Genomic DNA, 17405 nt, shown 5'->3' with positions numbered 1-17405 from the left:
AATCCCAGCAGGGTCAGCTCATTCTTCCATCCTTTCGAGGTTGGTAAACAAACCACCATTACATTCGGTAACTGGGACACCTGATCATTTGGTGCTTAGAAGCTACAGTTTGTGGAGTGACTTTTTTTAGGGAGTTTGATCCATCATCTTCTGGAATCTGACCACTGGAGATCGATGTAGGAAGCTGATATTGCTTCAATATGAAATAATACTTTTCTCTTGGCAGATAGGTAACCTGAGAAAATACAGAAAATAATTTGTCCAAGATCACAATATTTGTCCAGATTTGAACCTAGGTCTTCTTGCTCCAAGGTTGCATTGTAGAAGCCTGATGTGATGTCCACCCCACCACCATCCGAGTATATGCCATCCTTGACCCTTACATGATGAACATTTCGAAAGACACAAAAAGGGCTACAATAAGTGCATTTCCAATTCTTTTGAGCTTTCTTCTTGATATCAAAGTTTTGTAATTCACAACATTTGTAAGCTATGATATTTTAACATTGTTCAGCAATGCCTGTATGTTCTTGAAGCTAATAGTAGCTATAATGTATTTGGTAAAACACACACATATACTCAAAAAGCCGGGTGTTATCTTCTAAAATTTGGTCACCCTAAGTTTTTAAAAAAGATAAAATTGAAGATTTTAATATCAACAGCAAAGCTTTGGTCCCAAGTGAGCCTAATTCTAAAAATCCCATATTATAATCACATTACCCCAGTCTGGGATTCACCCGGGTTGCCATTATGTATGACAGATGCGTTGGCGACCCCCTTGAGAAGATGCAAGATTAATATTTGGGGACAACTTATAGTCAACGGAGAATTCATCTCATGGCCACATTTGGTAGCAATAGCTGGAAACCAAGTCTCAAAGTTTAAATACTACCAATTGTTGAGCTGAACAAAAGCAATAGAAAAAGAACTAAAAGGGAACTCGAACTTGGCATCAAAGATCTGTTCACACGTTAATAAAAAAAAAAGAAGTGGCAGAATGGTACTGGTACTGGTTACTTGCTCAGAGTGGAGAAGAGGAGCAGGCCTCGTTTATGGAAATATGGAAGAAGGACCTGCCAGATGAAGATTTGGAAAAAATCAGGCAAGTATCTATGTCCCTCCTTTGGTCAAATGTAAATGTTGCTTCTTTAAAAAAAAAACCTTTTTACAGTTCACAAGGCCTATTGGAACTCCCAAAAGCTATCCAAATTGGGTAATCGAGTGACCAAGAGATGTCCTAAATTTGGAGGAGAAGAAGCCAAAGAGGTTCACATGTTTTGGAGCTGCTCCGTAATAACCCCATATTTGGAATAAAGTGGGTAAGCCATTTCTGATATTATGGGGCTGGAAGTGAAATTAGCAACTCTAACGGTACTCTTTGGAGTGGCCTGAGAGAATTAGATGAACGAGCATTAACAAAAAATCACAAAGCCTTATTATTCATCCTGATTTTATTAGCTCGTAGGGAGCTTTGTATTAAATGGATATTACCATGCCCCCCTACGGAAGAGGAATGGGCTTGTTCCATCCAGAGGATAGCTCTTTTGGATCAAGCCTGTAATCCCTCGAAAAAGGCTACATTTTGGTAAATTTGGGACTACTGGGTAGAAACAGGGGCGGCACACACATAGAATCACCCGTTTGAGTAATTGGCTGCTAATTTTGTTCTTTTGTCTTTTTTTAAATTTTTTTAATTATATTTTGGTTTCAAATACATGATTTCCAAGTCCTATGATTAAATAATATGTAAAACAGACAACTGTCCAGGGGACTGGTCTGTTTGGCCACAACCCGAGGAAGGGGGCTGTATTGGCCGCTAAACTTTTAGGACTAAGATTGAAACCTAGACAAGTAGACGAAGTTGCGGTTCTGGAGATACAAGGTATCCTTTATCCTCTGCTGGGGTGTAACCATACCGGTCATTTAAAAATGTATCCTTCAGAAACTTGGAAGGGTTAGAGATACCAAATCCTGAATTATTGAGCATATTATATTTAAATGAGGACAAAAAAAAAACCAAAAATACACACACATGTGAAAGTGCACCATATTTTTCAAGTCCATTTAGTGTTTTCATTTTTTCTTGGTGGGCATAATCTCTGCAGGTGCAGAACTTTCAAATCAATCATGGAAGAATGTCTGGCAGGCCAGCCTTGCAAATCCTTCTGAGGGTTTCTTGGCTTTTATGATCTGTATCCTTGTTCACTGTGCACGTGTGTGTGTATGTGTGTGTGCGTGTGGGTGGGTGTGTGTGTGTGTGTGTTTGTTTGTGTGTGTCTGTATGTGTGAGAGAGTGTGTGTGTTTGTGTTAGAGAGAGTGTGTATGTGTGTGTGAGGTTGTGCGTGTGTGTGACAGTACAAAGGTACAAAAGAGTGCAAGAGATATAGGGAAATTGTGTGTGTATGTTTGTTATACATGCAAGTGTGGTGCTGGTCTGGCATACTGGAGGTAAATCTTGCCTTATGGACAAGGGCACTAACATCTTATGGATGGGAGGTGTTACCTACGGCAATCTGCAGGCCCTGACATGCTTCTATAAAGACACCATCATGGGCTGTGGGGTCTCGAACAGTCTAACTTAGAAAGCTGCTAAAGTAGTCATATCCAGTGGCAGGGACAGAGAAACATGATGCACATAATTCTTAGCATATGGGGTGGATCCATAGCAAAATGTTGGAACTGATATTTGACGTAACTTTTGTCATAAAATTTCCTGTAATCATTTCATCGGGAGTGTCAATGGCAAAATTCTAACCCTTGTATACCATAGGGAAGTTTTAGAGGTACCCATGACTCTGGCTGCAGTATCCATGGTAAATTTCTGGCATTGTCATATTGAATATACTCATTGACAAGGGGCTCACCCATGAAAAATTAGGACCTTAGTATAGTGGCAGCTATTTCTGACTTAAGACATTAGAAAAATCTGATTTACTCCTAGGAAAAGCCAGGTTTCCCTGGTGCACCATGAAAGTACTGGAATATTTCATGAATGCCCCAAAAGGATCTGCTGCATTTTAGAAATGTAATCCCAAAAATGTAAAAACATTCTCAGGGGGGAAGTCTACTGTCCCTTAAATCATTTACAAGAAATCTGTTAAATTATTTTTCTTGTTGGAATTTGGGGTAGTATAACACCCCACCACAGATCTTTTTCCTCATATAATGTCTATGAGGTTAGCTCTGACCCCATTTTTGAAAATGCATGTCCTGACCCATTGCTAGGAGAAGGACTGGCTTTAGGGTGGGGCAACTGATGCAGCCACACCTGGAGTTGACTTTGGAAGGGGGCGCTGTGTTTAAAAAAAAATTTGGGTATAAAAGCACATGAACTTCCTTGTGCATCAGGCAGTTTTCAGGCAACCACAAAAATGTCAAGATAACTCTAGCGATTAATGTTCCTACTAGTGAGAGTTCGACATTTTGCTAGTGGAAGTTTTGGCTCATCGTAAAGTAGCCCCGAGGGTTGATGTGCCTGCTGCAAAGAAAGTTTACCATGCAGGTCATAGAACTGAGTAAACTATGAGTAGCACTATAAAAAGGTATACATGACTTTTCCGCATTTGGTCTAATTACTTTGTGAATGCAATTAACAATAATGCATACTTGCAAACTGTGACTACATGCCTGCCTTTCTCAATATTTCACTTCAAAACTATCCAATTATATCTGTTTAATGGGTTTACGGTCTCATGCAATGGGTGGTTTCTATAGGGTCACTGGAAAGTCCACAAGGTTGTCCCTGTCCCACCCCAGAAAAGTTGTGTCTCCTACGCCCCAGGTGGTCAGAGGTATCAAAGGCAGCGGAGAACAAGTATAACAAACAAAGTAATCTTACATAATCTTTGAGAATTACAGCTGCAACTGCAGCCTCTAGAAACACTGCCTCTGTGTTGGTAGGGTGGACAGAAGCCACATTAATTGGTATCGAACAGATTGTTCAGTAGTGTATTTATGGCATTGTATTTTGATGTGGGCTGGTAGATTGGATAATTAGCAGAAATTTATACATCCGATTTGTTTAATTTTAAGTGGGTCCAAAGGATTTTTGGAAGTTTTATATACATTATCTTACAATTTTTTTTTTTACTGCTAGTCTTTGCTTGTTCGTTTAAGATATTTTTTCATTATTCTGATGAGTGTTAGGAGACCCCACAATCCCCTTATTGCTCCACTTCCGCTTCATGCAGTCCCCTGACATTTATCGCACCCCGTTGCTGGTCCTCCAATGGGGCTTTAATGGCAGGTGCACTACACCCACTCTGCTCCACATGTACTCTCTCTGTTCATCACTTTGTGAGCGTCCTCCTAAGGCGGGGCCGTCTCCAGATCTGCTCCCCAATCGCGCCAACCTTCTGACCAAACCTGCTGCCTTCATTCATCTGGAGAGACATATTTAGCCCCCTTTTTCCTAATTGTTCCCTATTATCAAAAAAGGCGATAGTGCCAGACAGGTCACCACCTCCCTGTGTCTTGTTTGGTGGAAGAAACCTGAAGAGGTGCATGACCATCTTTGACTTCACTGTAGTGGGGCCCTCGTGCTGTCCACCTGGTGACAGTATTTTCCCCATGACCATTGGCGAAGGAGGAGTTAAACTACTCAGTATGTAATCATTTGGTACAGTAACAGAAAAATGAATGAATACTTTTGTTCTGTCATTGCTGATCTTTAATAGCATTCTCACCCGCCCCATCACCAAAGCTTTGGACACAATATCTCTGGTAACCATTGACTACGCAGGAGGTGATGTGCGGGGTATGCACAGGAAGATGGGCCTTGCCCTTAAGGGAGACTACACACAACACAGTCAAACCAGTAGGTAACATGCATGCTACAAGTACTGATGACACAGTGCACCTTACTGGAGAACATATGTCTGATCACCACTGGTGGTCTCCTGGGATCATAAAGCAGGACCTACTGAGGCCAAAAGAAAACCCAACAAAATGCATCCTTGTAAAGATCCTCCCATTGATCTGCTGGACAGTTAAGATGTGAACCTCAATCACCAGGACCTGATCTTGCCCAAGGTCACCAAAGAGATTCAGAGCAGAGTCAGGATGCCCTGCTAATGATGTCAGGTCTGGATGGGACTTCGAGGCAACACGGTTTCCAAAGACTGGTCTGCCTGCTCCTCTTTGGAATTTACCAACCTGTACCCAAACGTGTCCATTTGCTTCTGGCATACCTGTTGAATGACTTGGACTTTTTGGAATTTGAGTTTTTTCCTCCAAAGCTCTGGTATCTTCTGGAGACTGAGCTGAGTGTTGTGGTAGACCCAGGACTCCAACTGTGGTAACACGGTGAGGCCAAGGCGGTCATACCAGTGCTGCACATAAGGCATAGGGTCTCTCACCAGATCCTCATAGCGCACAATCACATACCGGCCCTTCATAGATGGGGGAAGGTCCTCCAGGGCTTCCTCGTAGATCTTCACCTGAGCATTGCAGATCTCCTTCATAACAGTGAAGATGTTGGCACTTGAATTCTGAGCATTGCTGATGATGTTGTCATCAGCCTCTAGCCCTCTTGTGATCACACGGGAGACTACGATTGCCCGTGGGTCGCGCACCACATGGATAATTCGAAGGTTGAGGTTTGGATCTTCAAACAGCGGAAACAAGACTTTCAGGTCCAAGAAGCGTACCGCCTTGACCACAATGTGACTGTGAGACATGCAGGCCTGCTCTGCCCTCTCGAATGGGGTTAGATGGCATACATGGTAACACTCTTGTCCGTCCTGTGGAGTCAAGCCCTGTAATGTGTCGCAAGCTGGTGGCGAACACAAAGCTCGGCTGGTGGACCAGCCGAAGACACCAGATACAAACTCACTACGAGCCAAGAAGGGCTTCAGCGCTGACAGATTGCAGAGGAAGAGCTCCCTGAGAAGGTCCGCCATGGGCTTGTGAAGGAAGGTGGGACTCTTGTTGTACATGGTGGACCAAACCATCCTGGTGGGCTCCGACAGGTAGAAGACAGAGGGGTTCTGGTTGAAGATCTGACCCACAAAGGTGGAACCGGATCTCCATGTGGAGAGGATGAGTAGGTGCCTTGTCCTAGACCTGCTTGGTGAATCTGGGCGTCCGTATAAGCGGAAACGTTGCCACGCCATGCACCAGAGAAGGAGGAGTAAAGCTGCTATTAGGTAGAGGAACAGTCGGCAAACGGTGATTCTTCGAACCATTCTGCAGGGACTCTGTGGAAACAGGCAAAGAGAAAGGGAGTGAAAGACTGACCCAAGAGAGAAAGGGAAATTGCTTATAACTAAGGCAAACAGAAACAAAGAATGTGTTGATGAAACAATGGTCACTCTGCATAGCTCATCACAAATAATAAGATCTATTCAAGACTTTCAGAATACAGAATATGTAAGGTACATGTTGTGGCATTTGCTTTAGTATAGGTTTCCATGCAAATGTTGGGCTTTTTTCTGTAGTCAATGTTTGCTTAGCTTCAATCCCCTTTCAAAGTGTAGCTACAGGCAGTCTAACTACAGACAGTACAAGGTGTCTGCCAGGACGCATGTCATGGCGCGCACACACACAGTAGCATCTGGTCATCCATTCCCCATTAGAGTCAGCCATTGTTTGAAGAAGTGCCACTTACCTTTTGGATCATGCCAGAGGATGATTTCAGTCTCACCATTAGCTTCTAGCTATTTTGTGTGTTAGCTCATCTGCCTAAAGAGCGCCTCCTATTTCAGTGCATGGATAGTGAAGGAAAGTGTCCATGCAGTGCCATTGAGGTGCATTTGTGCTCCTAAAATTGTTTGCATGCTCTGTTGATGCTGCACCACTGGCAATTTTTGTAAGTAAATTTAATGCTAAACCTGAATGTAGTTTTCCTTCCAAATATGATTTTTACTTACACACTCCTAATGCTTTCACCTTTGGAATTTTGCATCTAATCGGATTTTGCTCAAAATTGCAATACCATAATGATTCTCTCTTTGCACCAAGGGCGATTTTGTACCCAAATGTGTTTTTGCACAAGAAAGTTAATTTAAAGCTAAAAGTGACTTATGCTCATATACATTATTCACACGCATGCTAATGGGGTGCCAATGACTAATTTACACCTTATTGTGTTGTCAACCAAATGTGTGATCATACTGAACCCCATTTTGTACACATCTGCTGACTTTGCCTCAAGGGTGATTGTGCATCTAAGTATGTTTGTGCACCTAACTTTGATGCAACTAAAAGGGATCTTCCTCCTATACATGTCTAAACTGGGCCTGGGCAAAAATGTTATTACGCTGGCGTAATTTCACTTAACGGTATTTAAGCGTGATTTGCTCAATTACACCAGTATGCCACATTGCATCATTTCAGGGAGAAATTATAATGTGAGATTGTTAGAAATGGGGTTACCAATTCTACGGGGGGTAGCATGGAGCAGAGCGGGCAGGCCAAACTCCTGAGGACATGTGTAAAGCATCCACGCAGTACCCACAGTCGACACACCAGGCACACTACAAAAGAGACACAACACCACTTCTGGTTGGAAAAAGAATACTTTTTGTATTGTCTCCAACCTGCAAAGGTAAAACACAGTAAAGCCCAGTAATCACAAAAGGGCGCCAACGGGCGCCAGGGCAATGGATGTCAGGGGGATTATTTACAAGGAAAATGGGAAAAAGAATAAAAGGTAAGTAAGTCCATTATTGTCGAGCTGAAATGAAAGGATGTTAGCAAATGCATAAACATAGGGTCAATATCGCGGGCCAACACAGGTATTAATCCTTAGCATCACCTGGGTAGAAGGCTGGAGCGTAAAATAAATCATTAGGCGTGAAGACCCCTTATGCATGGCATCAGCATACAAGCAATCAATAGGCGTAAAATATTAACCTCATTGGTAACATCAGTCTGCAGATAACAGCCCTCTGCATAAAGATAAACATTAGTCATGGAAGCCCCTTGTGGATAAACTCCTTAGGCCAGCAACACTGTTCAAATATGAATGGCATCAACAACGTTAACAACAGGAGGTAAATCTGAAACCTGTCAGGCCTAAAACACCTTTAACAAGGGACCTCAACATCAGCACCTGGGGCATAGATCTCCCTATACCTCAGGGGTGTACTGAAGATGAACCTGGGGGCATACAACCACTAGGCTTAATTCAGGGCATAGGGCATCCTCCTCGATGCGAGTACACCATTTAATACATAAACCCTAGGCATCTGTTCTATTGATGCCCAGCTCAGGAGCCTCAGTTCCTTTCGGGACGCTTCAGTTTACCAGGGGCCAACGGGGCCCAACTACAGTCTCCAGGGGGCAGGACGGCCTCCGTGGCAGCCAAACACTAGCCCCGGGGGCAATGAGGGGTAGGCTCCCTCCTTGAACAGCTCTGCATACAGGTGCCACAGCTCCTTGAGGGCACAATCCTCCCAACACTGCGCACAGCAGGTACAGCGCTTAGAGTACACAGCGGCGCTTTGGGGTCAGTCACAACAGCGCTGACAGCGCTCAGGCCAGCTGCAGGCAGTACAGTTCAGGCAGTTTAGGACCACCCAGGGCTTCTGCAGCACAGCGCTTCCACGATTATAGCACTTAGCAGGCACTCAGCAATTCAGCAATTCAGTTCTTTAACAGGCCAGCGCTTCCCAGATTATAGCGCTTGGCAGGCAATCAGCAGGGCAGTCTTGGTCACAGCACTCTTGGGACACAAGCAGTCTTCTGCAGGCCAGCACTTCCAGGCACACAGCGGAGGGGGGGCGGACAGTCCCAGCAGTAAGCCCCGGGGTAACACTCCTCACCTCCTGGGGGGGGTCCAAGATGCTCCTTCCCTTCTAGGCGCTTCTTTGCGCAGCGCTTGCGTGGCGCAGGGTCCCGGCAGCTTCAGGGACCTAGGTGGGCCCTCCTTCTTCAGGGGCCCGGGGGACAGAGTAGTAGGCACTACTGGGCCAGGTCAGCAGGTAGTGGGGGCATCATCAAAACAGGGTGGTAGGCTTTCACCATCCCCACTGCAGCGTGGCCCTCCTCCTACACAGCAGCCTGAACTCCTGAAGTGGGGCTTCACAAGCCCCGGGGACAGTAGGGGGGTCCTAGATGGGTGCAGGGTCCAGCACACAGGCCCAAGTGGCGGTATCCCCTGACAGCAGGTCCCCTCACATTCATGTCCCTGCTCTGTCTCAGCACATGACAACTCTACTGCTCTACCTATACCAGAAAGACTGGAAGCCTCTAGAATTCTCAGGCAAACTAGTTCTAACTGGCTCAGGGGGAGGAGTAGAGCACCCTGGGTGCCAGACTTTCCCTCCAAATGCGGGAGTGGCTGGGTACTTAACAACTAGACTGCTAACCTCCTGCAGTCAGGTGGCACAACGCACAGCCATGGCAGCCATTTCAAATGCAAAACACAAATGCAGCATTTCACCAGGGTACATGTTTACAATGGGGAAAAATAAATGTACACACCATTGCATTGCATTTAACATTACACAGGGCTTCTCATACCTCACATGGCCTATTCAGTAACCTTTACCATGGGGGAGACATCCTACATTTGGGGGGCAAAAAGCGAAAATTTTTGGGAAAAGGGGCCAAGTCCAACAGAGATGTACCGTACTTGATAACTTTAGAACACAAGCTATGTTTCAGGTAGATATTTTTACCAAGCTGACCGTTTGGGTAATTCTTTAGTGCAAAATAACAAATCTGAATGCAAATGGCAGTTCTCTTAGTGTAGGAGGTAAACAAACTTTTTAGGTACATTTCCATTCAAACCTTTGCCAACTAGAGACCCAATTTCTAACGACATGTTTCATACTCCAAGTGTTGCACTGCAGGTGATTTTGTACTGCAGTGCATTACACTCTTCAATGTGATTTTTGCTTCTAAAACTGTTTCCATACTTTTATTGTGGGTTGGAAACTAAGACCCTGTTTATGATTGTAGGCATAATTTATTGCACATGATAAACAACCATGGGGTACGGTATTCATTGTGTGTGATAAATAACACGTATCATGAGTTTGTGGGGATAACATGCGTATTTTTGGTGTTTGAAGCACCAAAATGCACATGGTTCGGTAAATACCGTACAATTTTCCCTGTTAAATTTCAGCAGATTTAACCTGCCGAAATTTAACGACAGCTGAGGTCATAACACATCCGATAATGCGTTAAATACAACAAACTCCTAATCTTAATTTGTAATTTACTGGCTCACTCATAATCAGGACCTAACTGATTTTGCAACTGAAAGTGATTTCGCCTCTAAATGTTATTTTGCACATAAACATTTTCCATATTCATGCTGATATTGTTTTTAAGGTTTTTCACCTCAGTCTATTCACAATCAAAGTTGAGTCCATATTAATGAAGACTGCCTACGCCTAATTTAACATCTTATAACCACATTTTCTATCTGTATTGAACGGTACACCAGAGCTGCCTATTGTGGCTGTTCCATCCTGGCTCTGCTTCTCAAGATCAACAGCCTACACATTTTTCAAATGATCTTATACCCTTCAAAGCTAAAAACAAAGAGACTTTCATGTCAGGTTAGATGCAGGTACGAAACCTAGGGGGGTGAAGGGGGCGCCACAAGAAGTGGTCTCTCATGGCAGCGGGCATGTGGCAGCAGATGTGCCACCATAAGTGGTCTCTCATGGGAGTGCACGCGTAGCAGCAGATGTTCCACCATAACTGGTCTCTCATCGGAGCGCGCATGTAACAACAGATGTCAGCCACAATAAGTGGTCTCTCATGGGAACGCACGTGTGGCAGCAGATGTACACCATATGTGGTCTCTCATGGGAGTGCGCATGTTGCAGCAGATGTGCCACAATAACTGGTCGTTCATGGGAGCGCACGTGTAGCAGCAGATGTTACACCATAAGTGGTCTCTCATGGGAACGCATGTGTGGCAGCAGATGTACACCATATGTGGTCTCTCATGGGAGTGCGCATGTTGCAGCAGATGTGCCACCATAAGTGGTCACTCATAGGAGCGTGCATGTAGCAGCAGATGTGCCACCATGAGTGGTCTCTCATGGGAGCGTGCATGTAGCTGCAGAAGTGCCACCATAAGTGGTCTCTCATGGGAGCGTGCATGTAACAACAGATGTGCAACCATAAGTGGTCTCTCATGGGAGCGCGCGTGTAGCAGCAGATGTGCCACCATAAGTGGTCTCTCATGGGAGCGCGCGTGTAGCAGCAGATGTGCCACCATAAGTGGTCTCTCATGGGAGCACGCATGTAGCAGCAGATGTGCCACCATAAGTGGTCTCTCATGGGAGCACGCATGTAGCAGCAGATGTGCCACCATAAGTGGTCTCTCATGGGAGCGCGCGTGTAGCAGCAGATGTGCCACCATAAGTGGTCTCTCATGGGAGCGAGCATGTAGCAGCAGATGTGCCACCATAAGTGGTCTCTCATGGGAGCGAGCATGTAGCACAATTGTGCCACCATAAGTGGTCTCTCATGGGAGCGCGCGTGTAGCAGCAGATGTGCCACCATAAGTGGTCTCTCATGGGAGCGAGCATGTAGCAGCAGATGTGCCACCATAAGTGGTCTCTCATGGGAGCATGCATGTAGCAGCAGATGTGCCATAATAAGTGATCTCTCTTGGGAGCAAGCATGTAGCAGCAGATGTGCCACAATAACTGGTCGTTCATGGGAGCGCACGTGTAGCAGAAGATGTTACACCATAAGTGGTCTCTCATGGGAACGTACGTGTGGCAGCAGATGTACACCATATGTGGTCTCTCATGGGAGTGCGCATGTAGCAGCAGATGTGCCACCATAAGTGGTCTCTCATGGGAGCGCGCATGTAGCAGCAGATGTGCCATAATAAGTGATCTCTCTTGGGAGCACGCATGTAGCAGCAGATGTGCCACAATAACTGGTCGTTCATGGGAGCGCACGTGTAGCAGCAGATGTTACACCATAAGTGGTCTCTCATGGGAACGCACGTGTGGCAGCAGATGTACACCATATGTGGTCTCTCATGGGAGTGCGCATGTAGCAGCAGATGTGCCACCATAAGTGGTCTCTCATGGGAGCGCGCATGTAGCAGCAGATGTGCCACCATAACTGGTCTTAATGGGAGCGCGCATGTAGCAGAAGATGTGCCACCATAAGTGGTTTCTCATGGGAATAGGTATTTAGCAGCCCAAGTGCCACCATAAGTGGTCTCTCATGGCAGCGCGCATGTAGCAGCAGATGTGCCACAATAACTGGTCTTAATGGGAGCGCGCATGTAGCAGAAGATGTGCACCATAAGTGATCTCTCATGGAAATAGGTATTTAGCAGCCGATGTGCCACCATAAGTGGTCACTCATAGGAGCGCGCGTGTAGCAGCAGATTTTCCACCATAAGTGGTCTCTCATGGGAGCGTGCATGTAACAACAGATGTGCCACCATAAGTGGTCTCTCATGGGAGCAGGCGTGTAGCAGCAGATTTGAACACCTCTGGCACTGATTGTTGGTGGGAGTCACAGACTACTGTACCGCCCAGGTACCTGCATATGTTCAGGGGTTTGGGAGTGGAATGAGTGATGCTCCACTGGGCAACTAAAGTTTTGGGGCCACAAGCCATGACTGGGTCGTGAAGACCATTTGGCCACTCTTTTGCCCTAGAACTGACCAGCGTCCGCAGTGATGACCGGTATGGAGCAACAGAAGCACCCCCCACTGCATACTCCCTAAGTGTACATGTGTGTACGATTAGTACATTTAAGCATGCAGTTTGTGTCTCCTGGTACATTTAATCAGCAGGGCCTTCTTATTCAACTTCCGTTCTCTCCATTTCCCCTCCCCCGTTTCTCTTTATTTCGGTTATTTCTTGACCGTCACTTAGGATCGCCAAAATGCTGACAAATTTTTGTTACCTTTACCTGACTCTAATACATGCTCATCATAACAAAAACAATGCATGTTAAAAACCTCAAACACATTGACGATAAGCACTGCCAACAACAATATGTCTGGGTTTCATGGGGCAAGGGCTGCAAACACTGACATGCACAATTGTGCAGTGTATGTATGCCACATCTCGCGTTCTGTGCCCCAATGCCCGTGCCTTGTTTTTTAGTCCTCCAGACTGAGGTTCTGATCATCTTTATTCCATAAACGTGTGTTTCTGGTGTCTTATAGCACCACAAGCTTGGTAAATAAAAATCAAGCAGAGACAAGAGGGGCAGAAGGAGGTAGATTATACAGTGAGAGGCATGGCACAAATTGTGTGCAATTGTGTATTCCTGCATTTGCATATATTTACAAATTACAGCTAGAACTTTGGATTTTGACTTTACTCGTGCTTGTTAACTAATAGCGTAGCAGGGTAGCTCCAGCTTTGCCCCATGAGGGCTGGGTGAGGGCTGGGTGAGAGTAGATTGTCAGCTAGGCTTGAAGGGCAAATATGTGGAGACAACATTGGCACCTTGCCTATGAGAGGAGCTGCCATCTTTTGTCTGGCTTCGTGGCGCTAACCGACAAGGGTGGCCATGTGAGGAAAGGCAGTCCGACACCCTGTACTACCAGTCTGCGGACTGTGGTCATTCGGTGTGGTATTTAGTGTAGCTGATCTTGATAGAAAAGGCTGGGGACAGTGGCGTAGCCAGTGCGTCATGGACAGTGGTGCAAGAAAGTCAACGCCCCTCCCCTTCCCCCAGCCTGGGTAAGGCAACCGGTTGTGTCTTTGGTGGTTTCCTGTCGCGCGCTCGCGTGTTGTGCGTGCGTGCATGCGTGTATGCGTGCGTGTGTTGTCGAGTAACACTCGTGTTAACATGGCCATGCAGGAACTAAAAGAGCCCGGGGTTATTGCTACAGGACAGTTCAGGGCGGGGAGCAGGGTGTGGAGGACACACATATCTTATTTAGTCTTTGCTGCCCCCTCTTGGCCTATCCCCAAGCAAGACATGGGGTGCAGTCAGAGCAATCAGTGCGTTGCAGGTGGGCCGTGGGCGTGCGGGTTCCCAGCAGAGCCTCAGAGATCTGTTTCAGGTAGGGTGACCAACTGGCATGGATGAAAATTCAGGACGGTGAGTGTAAAAATTCAGGACAAAGGGTCAAAATTTAGGACAAAAATTCAGGACAGGAGGTCAAAATTCAGGACAAAACTTTGGGACAAAAGGTATGTTTTATGGACACGTCAGAGGAGGTCGCGCAATAGTATAAAAGTAAGTAAATAGACAACCATTTAAGTACAAGTCAAAATAAGTTTCTATTAGGTTGAGACAATCGTGCACTTCATGGTTTTTCAGTATGCCGCAGCTTGCTAATTTAGACGATTCAAAACTCTCATCTTGCTCCAGTAGATATTAGACACCAGACAATGGTGAACCATACCTGAATACAAGTGGGGCCGCTTTTACTGTTGATTGAAAACTACTGGATATACAAGGAACTTTGCAGTCCCCCCTCCCCCTTTCCAGCCTCTCAGGGAAACACTTGATGCCCGGTCCAACCAGTCAAGCCTTGCTACCACCCTCCAATGGTGCCCCTCATCTTCACATAGACTGTCTCTCATGTGTATTTAATTTCTTATATAGTGCTACTCATCCCAAGTTTGTAGTGCAGGGTGTCGGAGTACGTTACAACACACACACAGCATATAGAGACAATGACTCATATAAACGTGAAAGTCAATGTATAGGAAATGTTACTTAAGATAAAGGGTGCTACAAGGTGTACTCATTCTTTTATCTATCATTCAGTCTTCACCATTCATTCTGTCCTTCCATCTATGTGCCCATCTATATCCAAACATTTTCAACCATTTGCAAACCTACCCACCATGTATCCTTCCATCCATTATTTCACTACTCATCCATCCCTCCATTCACCCTTTCACTTATTCATCCATTATTCATCCATCCACCCTTTCACCCCGTCCATCCATACACTCATCCTTCCACTCTTCCACCCATCCATCTATTTACTCATCCATCCAGCCATTTACCCTTTCAACCATCCAGCCATTTTTTCACTTACTCATCCATCCACTCAGTCACTTATCTTTCCACCCATTCAGCATTTCCGTCATTCATCCTCCCTTTCTCTCTCCATCCCCTTTTCACATATCCATCCATCCTTCCACCAACCCACCCATCTATTCATCCATTCAGGAATCCATCCATTGACCCTATTACTCATCCATCCTTTCACTCATCCATCCATCCGTTCTCTCATCCATCCACCCTTACACTTTTTTACTTATTTATCCATCCTTTTGTCCATCTACCCTCTTTCACTCACTCATCTATCCTTACATCCACCCTTTCACTCATCCATTCATTCACCCTTTCACTTATCAATTCATCAATCCAGCCATCCTTTTACTCATCCATCCACCAATTCACTCGCCCATCAGCTACCCTTTCACTTATCCATCCATCCTTTCACTCACCCATCCACCCTTTTACCCATCCATCTATCCTCCCACCCAAACATCCATCTATTTACCTTTCCTCTCATCCATCCTTCCACTCACTCACTCACCCATCCTTTCTTTCATTATCTATCCATTCACCCTTTCATTCTTCCTTTCACTAATCCATCCAGCCAATCCTTTACTTATTTACTCACCCACTTTTTCACATTATGAGCTGAGCCTTTGTCTGCAGAGTCGCAGATAGAGGAGGCCCATCAATAACTTCATCTTTCTGTACTTCCTAAAGCAAGGGGTGGGGTGGGGGAGGGTTCACTATGCCCCTGCACATAGGTAATCTGAAAACTTAGAAGTCATGATTCATGCATGATGCACAGTGCCAGGACGTGAGGTGACGGTGACATTGTGTTGTTTCCAGGGCCTTAAGTGGGTTAAAAAACACTGGGGGAGTCTCTTCAAAAGGGGTTTTCGATGTAATTAAGGGTGTGGCTTAAAACACCTAGGCTAAAAATATGTGCTTAGCATAGTGTTCTGCCCGACTGGTATTATGTTGTTTTTGTCATTGCATCTGGATATATAATGCATTGCACCTACGACAAGCCAGGACTATTGACTTTGTCAATGGTTGTTAGTTGCTTAAAATGAAAAAGCAGCAATCATGGCTGTTGAATATAATATTGAAAACGGGTCAGTTCTAAAATGATGCGACACTGAAAGAACTATAACCCGTTATTTTTAACTTGTTTCTCAAGCTTCTTTATATAAACTGTTTTCTCACGTTGCAGCATGGGCGTTTCACCTTTCATCCATCTAACAGAATGCCATGCTGTACACTGAGGCAGGAGGAGGCCGCCACATGACTCATATTACCGTCCTTAGCAGGATGATAGGCTGAGTCAGCTTTGTTGGGATTCGGACTTCTGACCTTCAGACCATCTCAAGTGCCAGCAGTGAGCATGGAACTCCTTGAGCCATCTTGCATTCTCTAAGGCTGAACAAATAGAGCAGGGCACCATCTGGCCCTCTCTGAAGACGCTAGTGACTGGCAGCTATCCTCCAGCATCTTGGTATGGTATCAATAAAGTCGCCCGTTTAAGTTGAGAGCACTCGCTGCTATCTAAATTGCACAGTTCTCGTGAACTGGAGTCAGCAATGACGATACTTGAGTGAGTTACAACCGCTCCATACTTAAAAGGGACACGTTTGGATTCAGAAAGAGGAACCAATTCCCACATGGCTGTGCCAAATGTCCATTAAGTGGGGAGTTTTCCACCCCCTCCCACCGGTCGCCGCACTATACTGGTAACATTCTGTGCAGAATAGGAACCATTTAAATGAATTCAGCAATTTTAACTTTCTGCGACAAAATACGTGTGTGTCCAGGCCGAGCTGAGATTTTATCTGCTTATATTTATTTATTTATTTATTTGTTGCCATTTATAAAGCGCGACAAATACCCGCAGGCGTCTCGGCGCTAAAATATTTGCGTAAATAATGCTCAGTGTAGCTTGCATCATCCGGGTACCTTTCTAGGGGAAAACTATTGGTTAAACAACCAGGTTTTTAATTTCTTGCGGAACTGCATGAGCAAAACAAGCGAAAATTGATCCATTAGAATAAATCCCCCATCAATTTGAATATTTCAGAATTTTCGGGAAGTCCTTATAGGAGCCCAGACTGCCCCATTGTCATTCTGTATGTATCAATTAGCCGGAATACAGAATGACAATGGGCGGGGTGGGGATGCACTTGAGCTCGGGGAGGAGTGTGAGGCGCTAGCATAAAGGGGCTAAGGCCTCTCACAGGGGAGCAGTGCTGCTCCCTGAAATGGCTAAAATTACGGACAAAAGGCGTCCGTAAAAGGGATCCTCATGGACAATGGACGTGAGGTCCCAATTACGGATGGTCCGTGAAATTTACGGACGGTTGGTCACCCTCGTTTCAGGAGAACAGAAGGCGCCTTTAGGGCATTTGAGATCCTGTGGCATTATGGAGGGCAGGGTATAGGAGAGTGGACTGGGGTGAGCTCACATGGGACCCGGGCAACCAGGGTTCAG

The 17405-nt window shown here is 45.4% G+C and overlaps 1 protein-coding gene across 2 annotated transcripts in view; it reads right to left on the bottom strand.

Annotated features, from left to right (window-relative positions):
• Positions 1-4664: 4664 nt before the first annotated feature.
• LOC144753947 (carbohydrate sulfotransferase 5-like) overlaps positions 4665-17405 on the bottom strand; it is a 31570-nt gene continuing 18829 nt past the window's right edge. Inside the window, exons 1-2 of one of the 2 annotated variants that reach the window (XM_078641473.1) lie at positions 8767-9116; positions 4665-6198 (exon numbers count right to left, since the gene is read on the bottom strand). In XM_078641473.1, coding sequence (XP_078497599.1) covers positions 5080-6186 — 1107 coding nt within the window. In that variant the 5' untranslated portion in view covers positions 6187-6198; positions 8767-9116 and the 3' untranslated portion in view covers positions 4665-5079. Of the gene's footprint in view, positions 6199-8766; positions 9117-17405 lie in introns of those variants that run through there. The other variant, XM_078641472.1, reaches the window with a different exon arrangement.

Source organism: Lissotriton helveticus, chromosome 5_1, assembly GCF_964261635.1.
Source record: "Lissotriton helveticus chromosome 5_1, aLisHel1.1, whole genome shotgun sequence".
NCBI lineage: Eukaryota > Metazoa > Chordata > Amphibia > Caudata > Salamandridae > Lissotriton > Lissotriton helveticus.
This window is presented reverse-complemented; position numbering and strand designations above follow the sequence as displayed.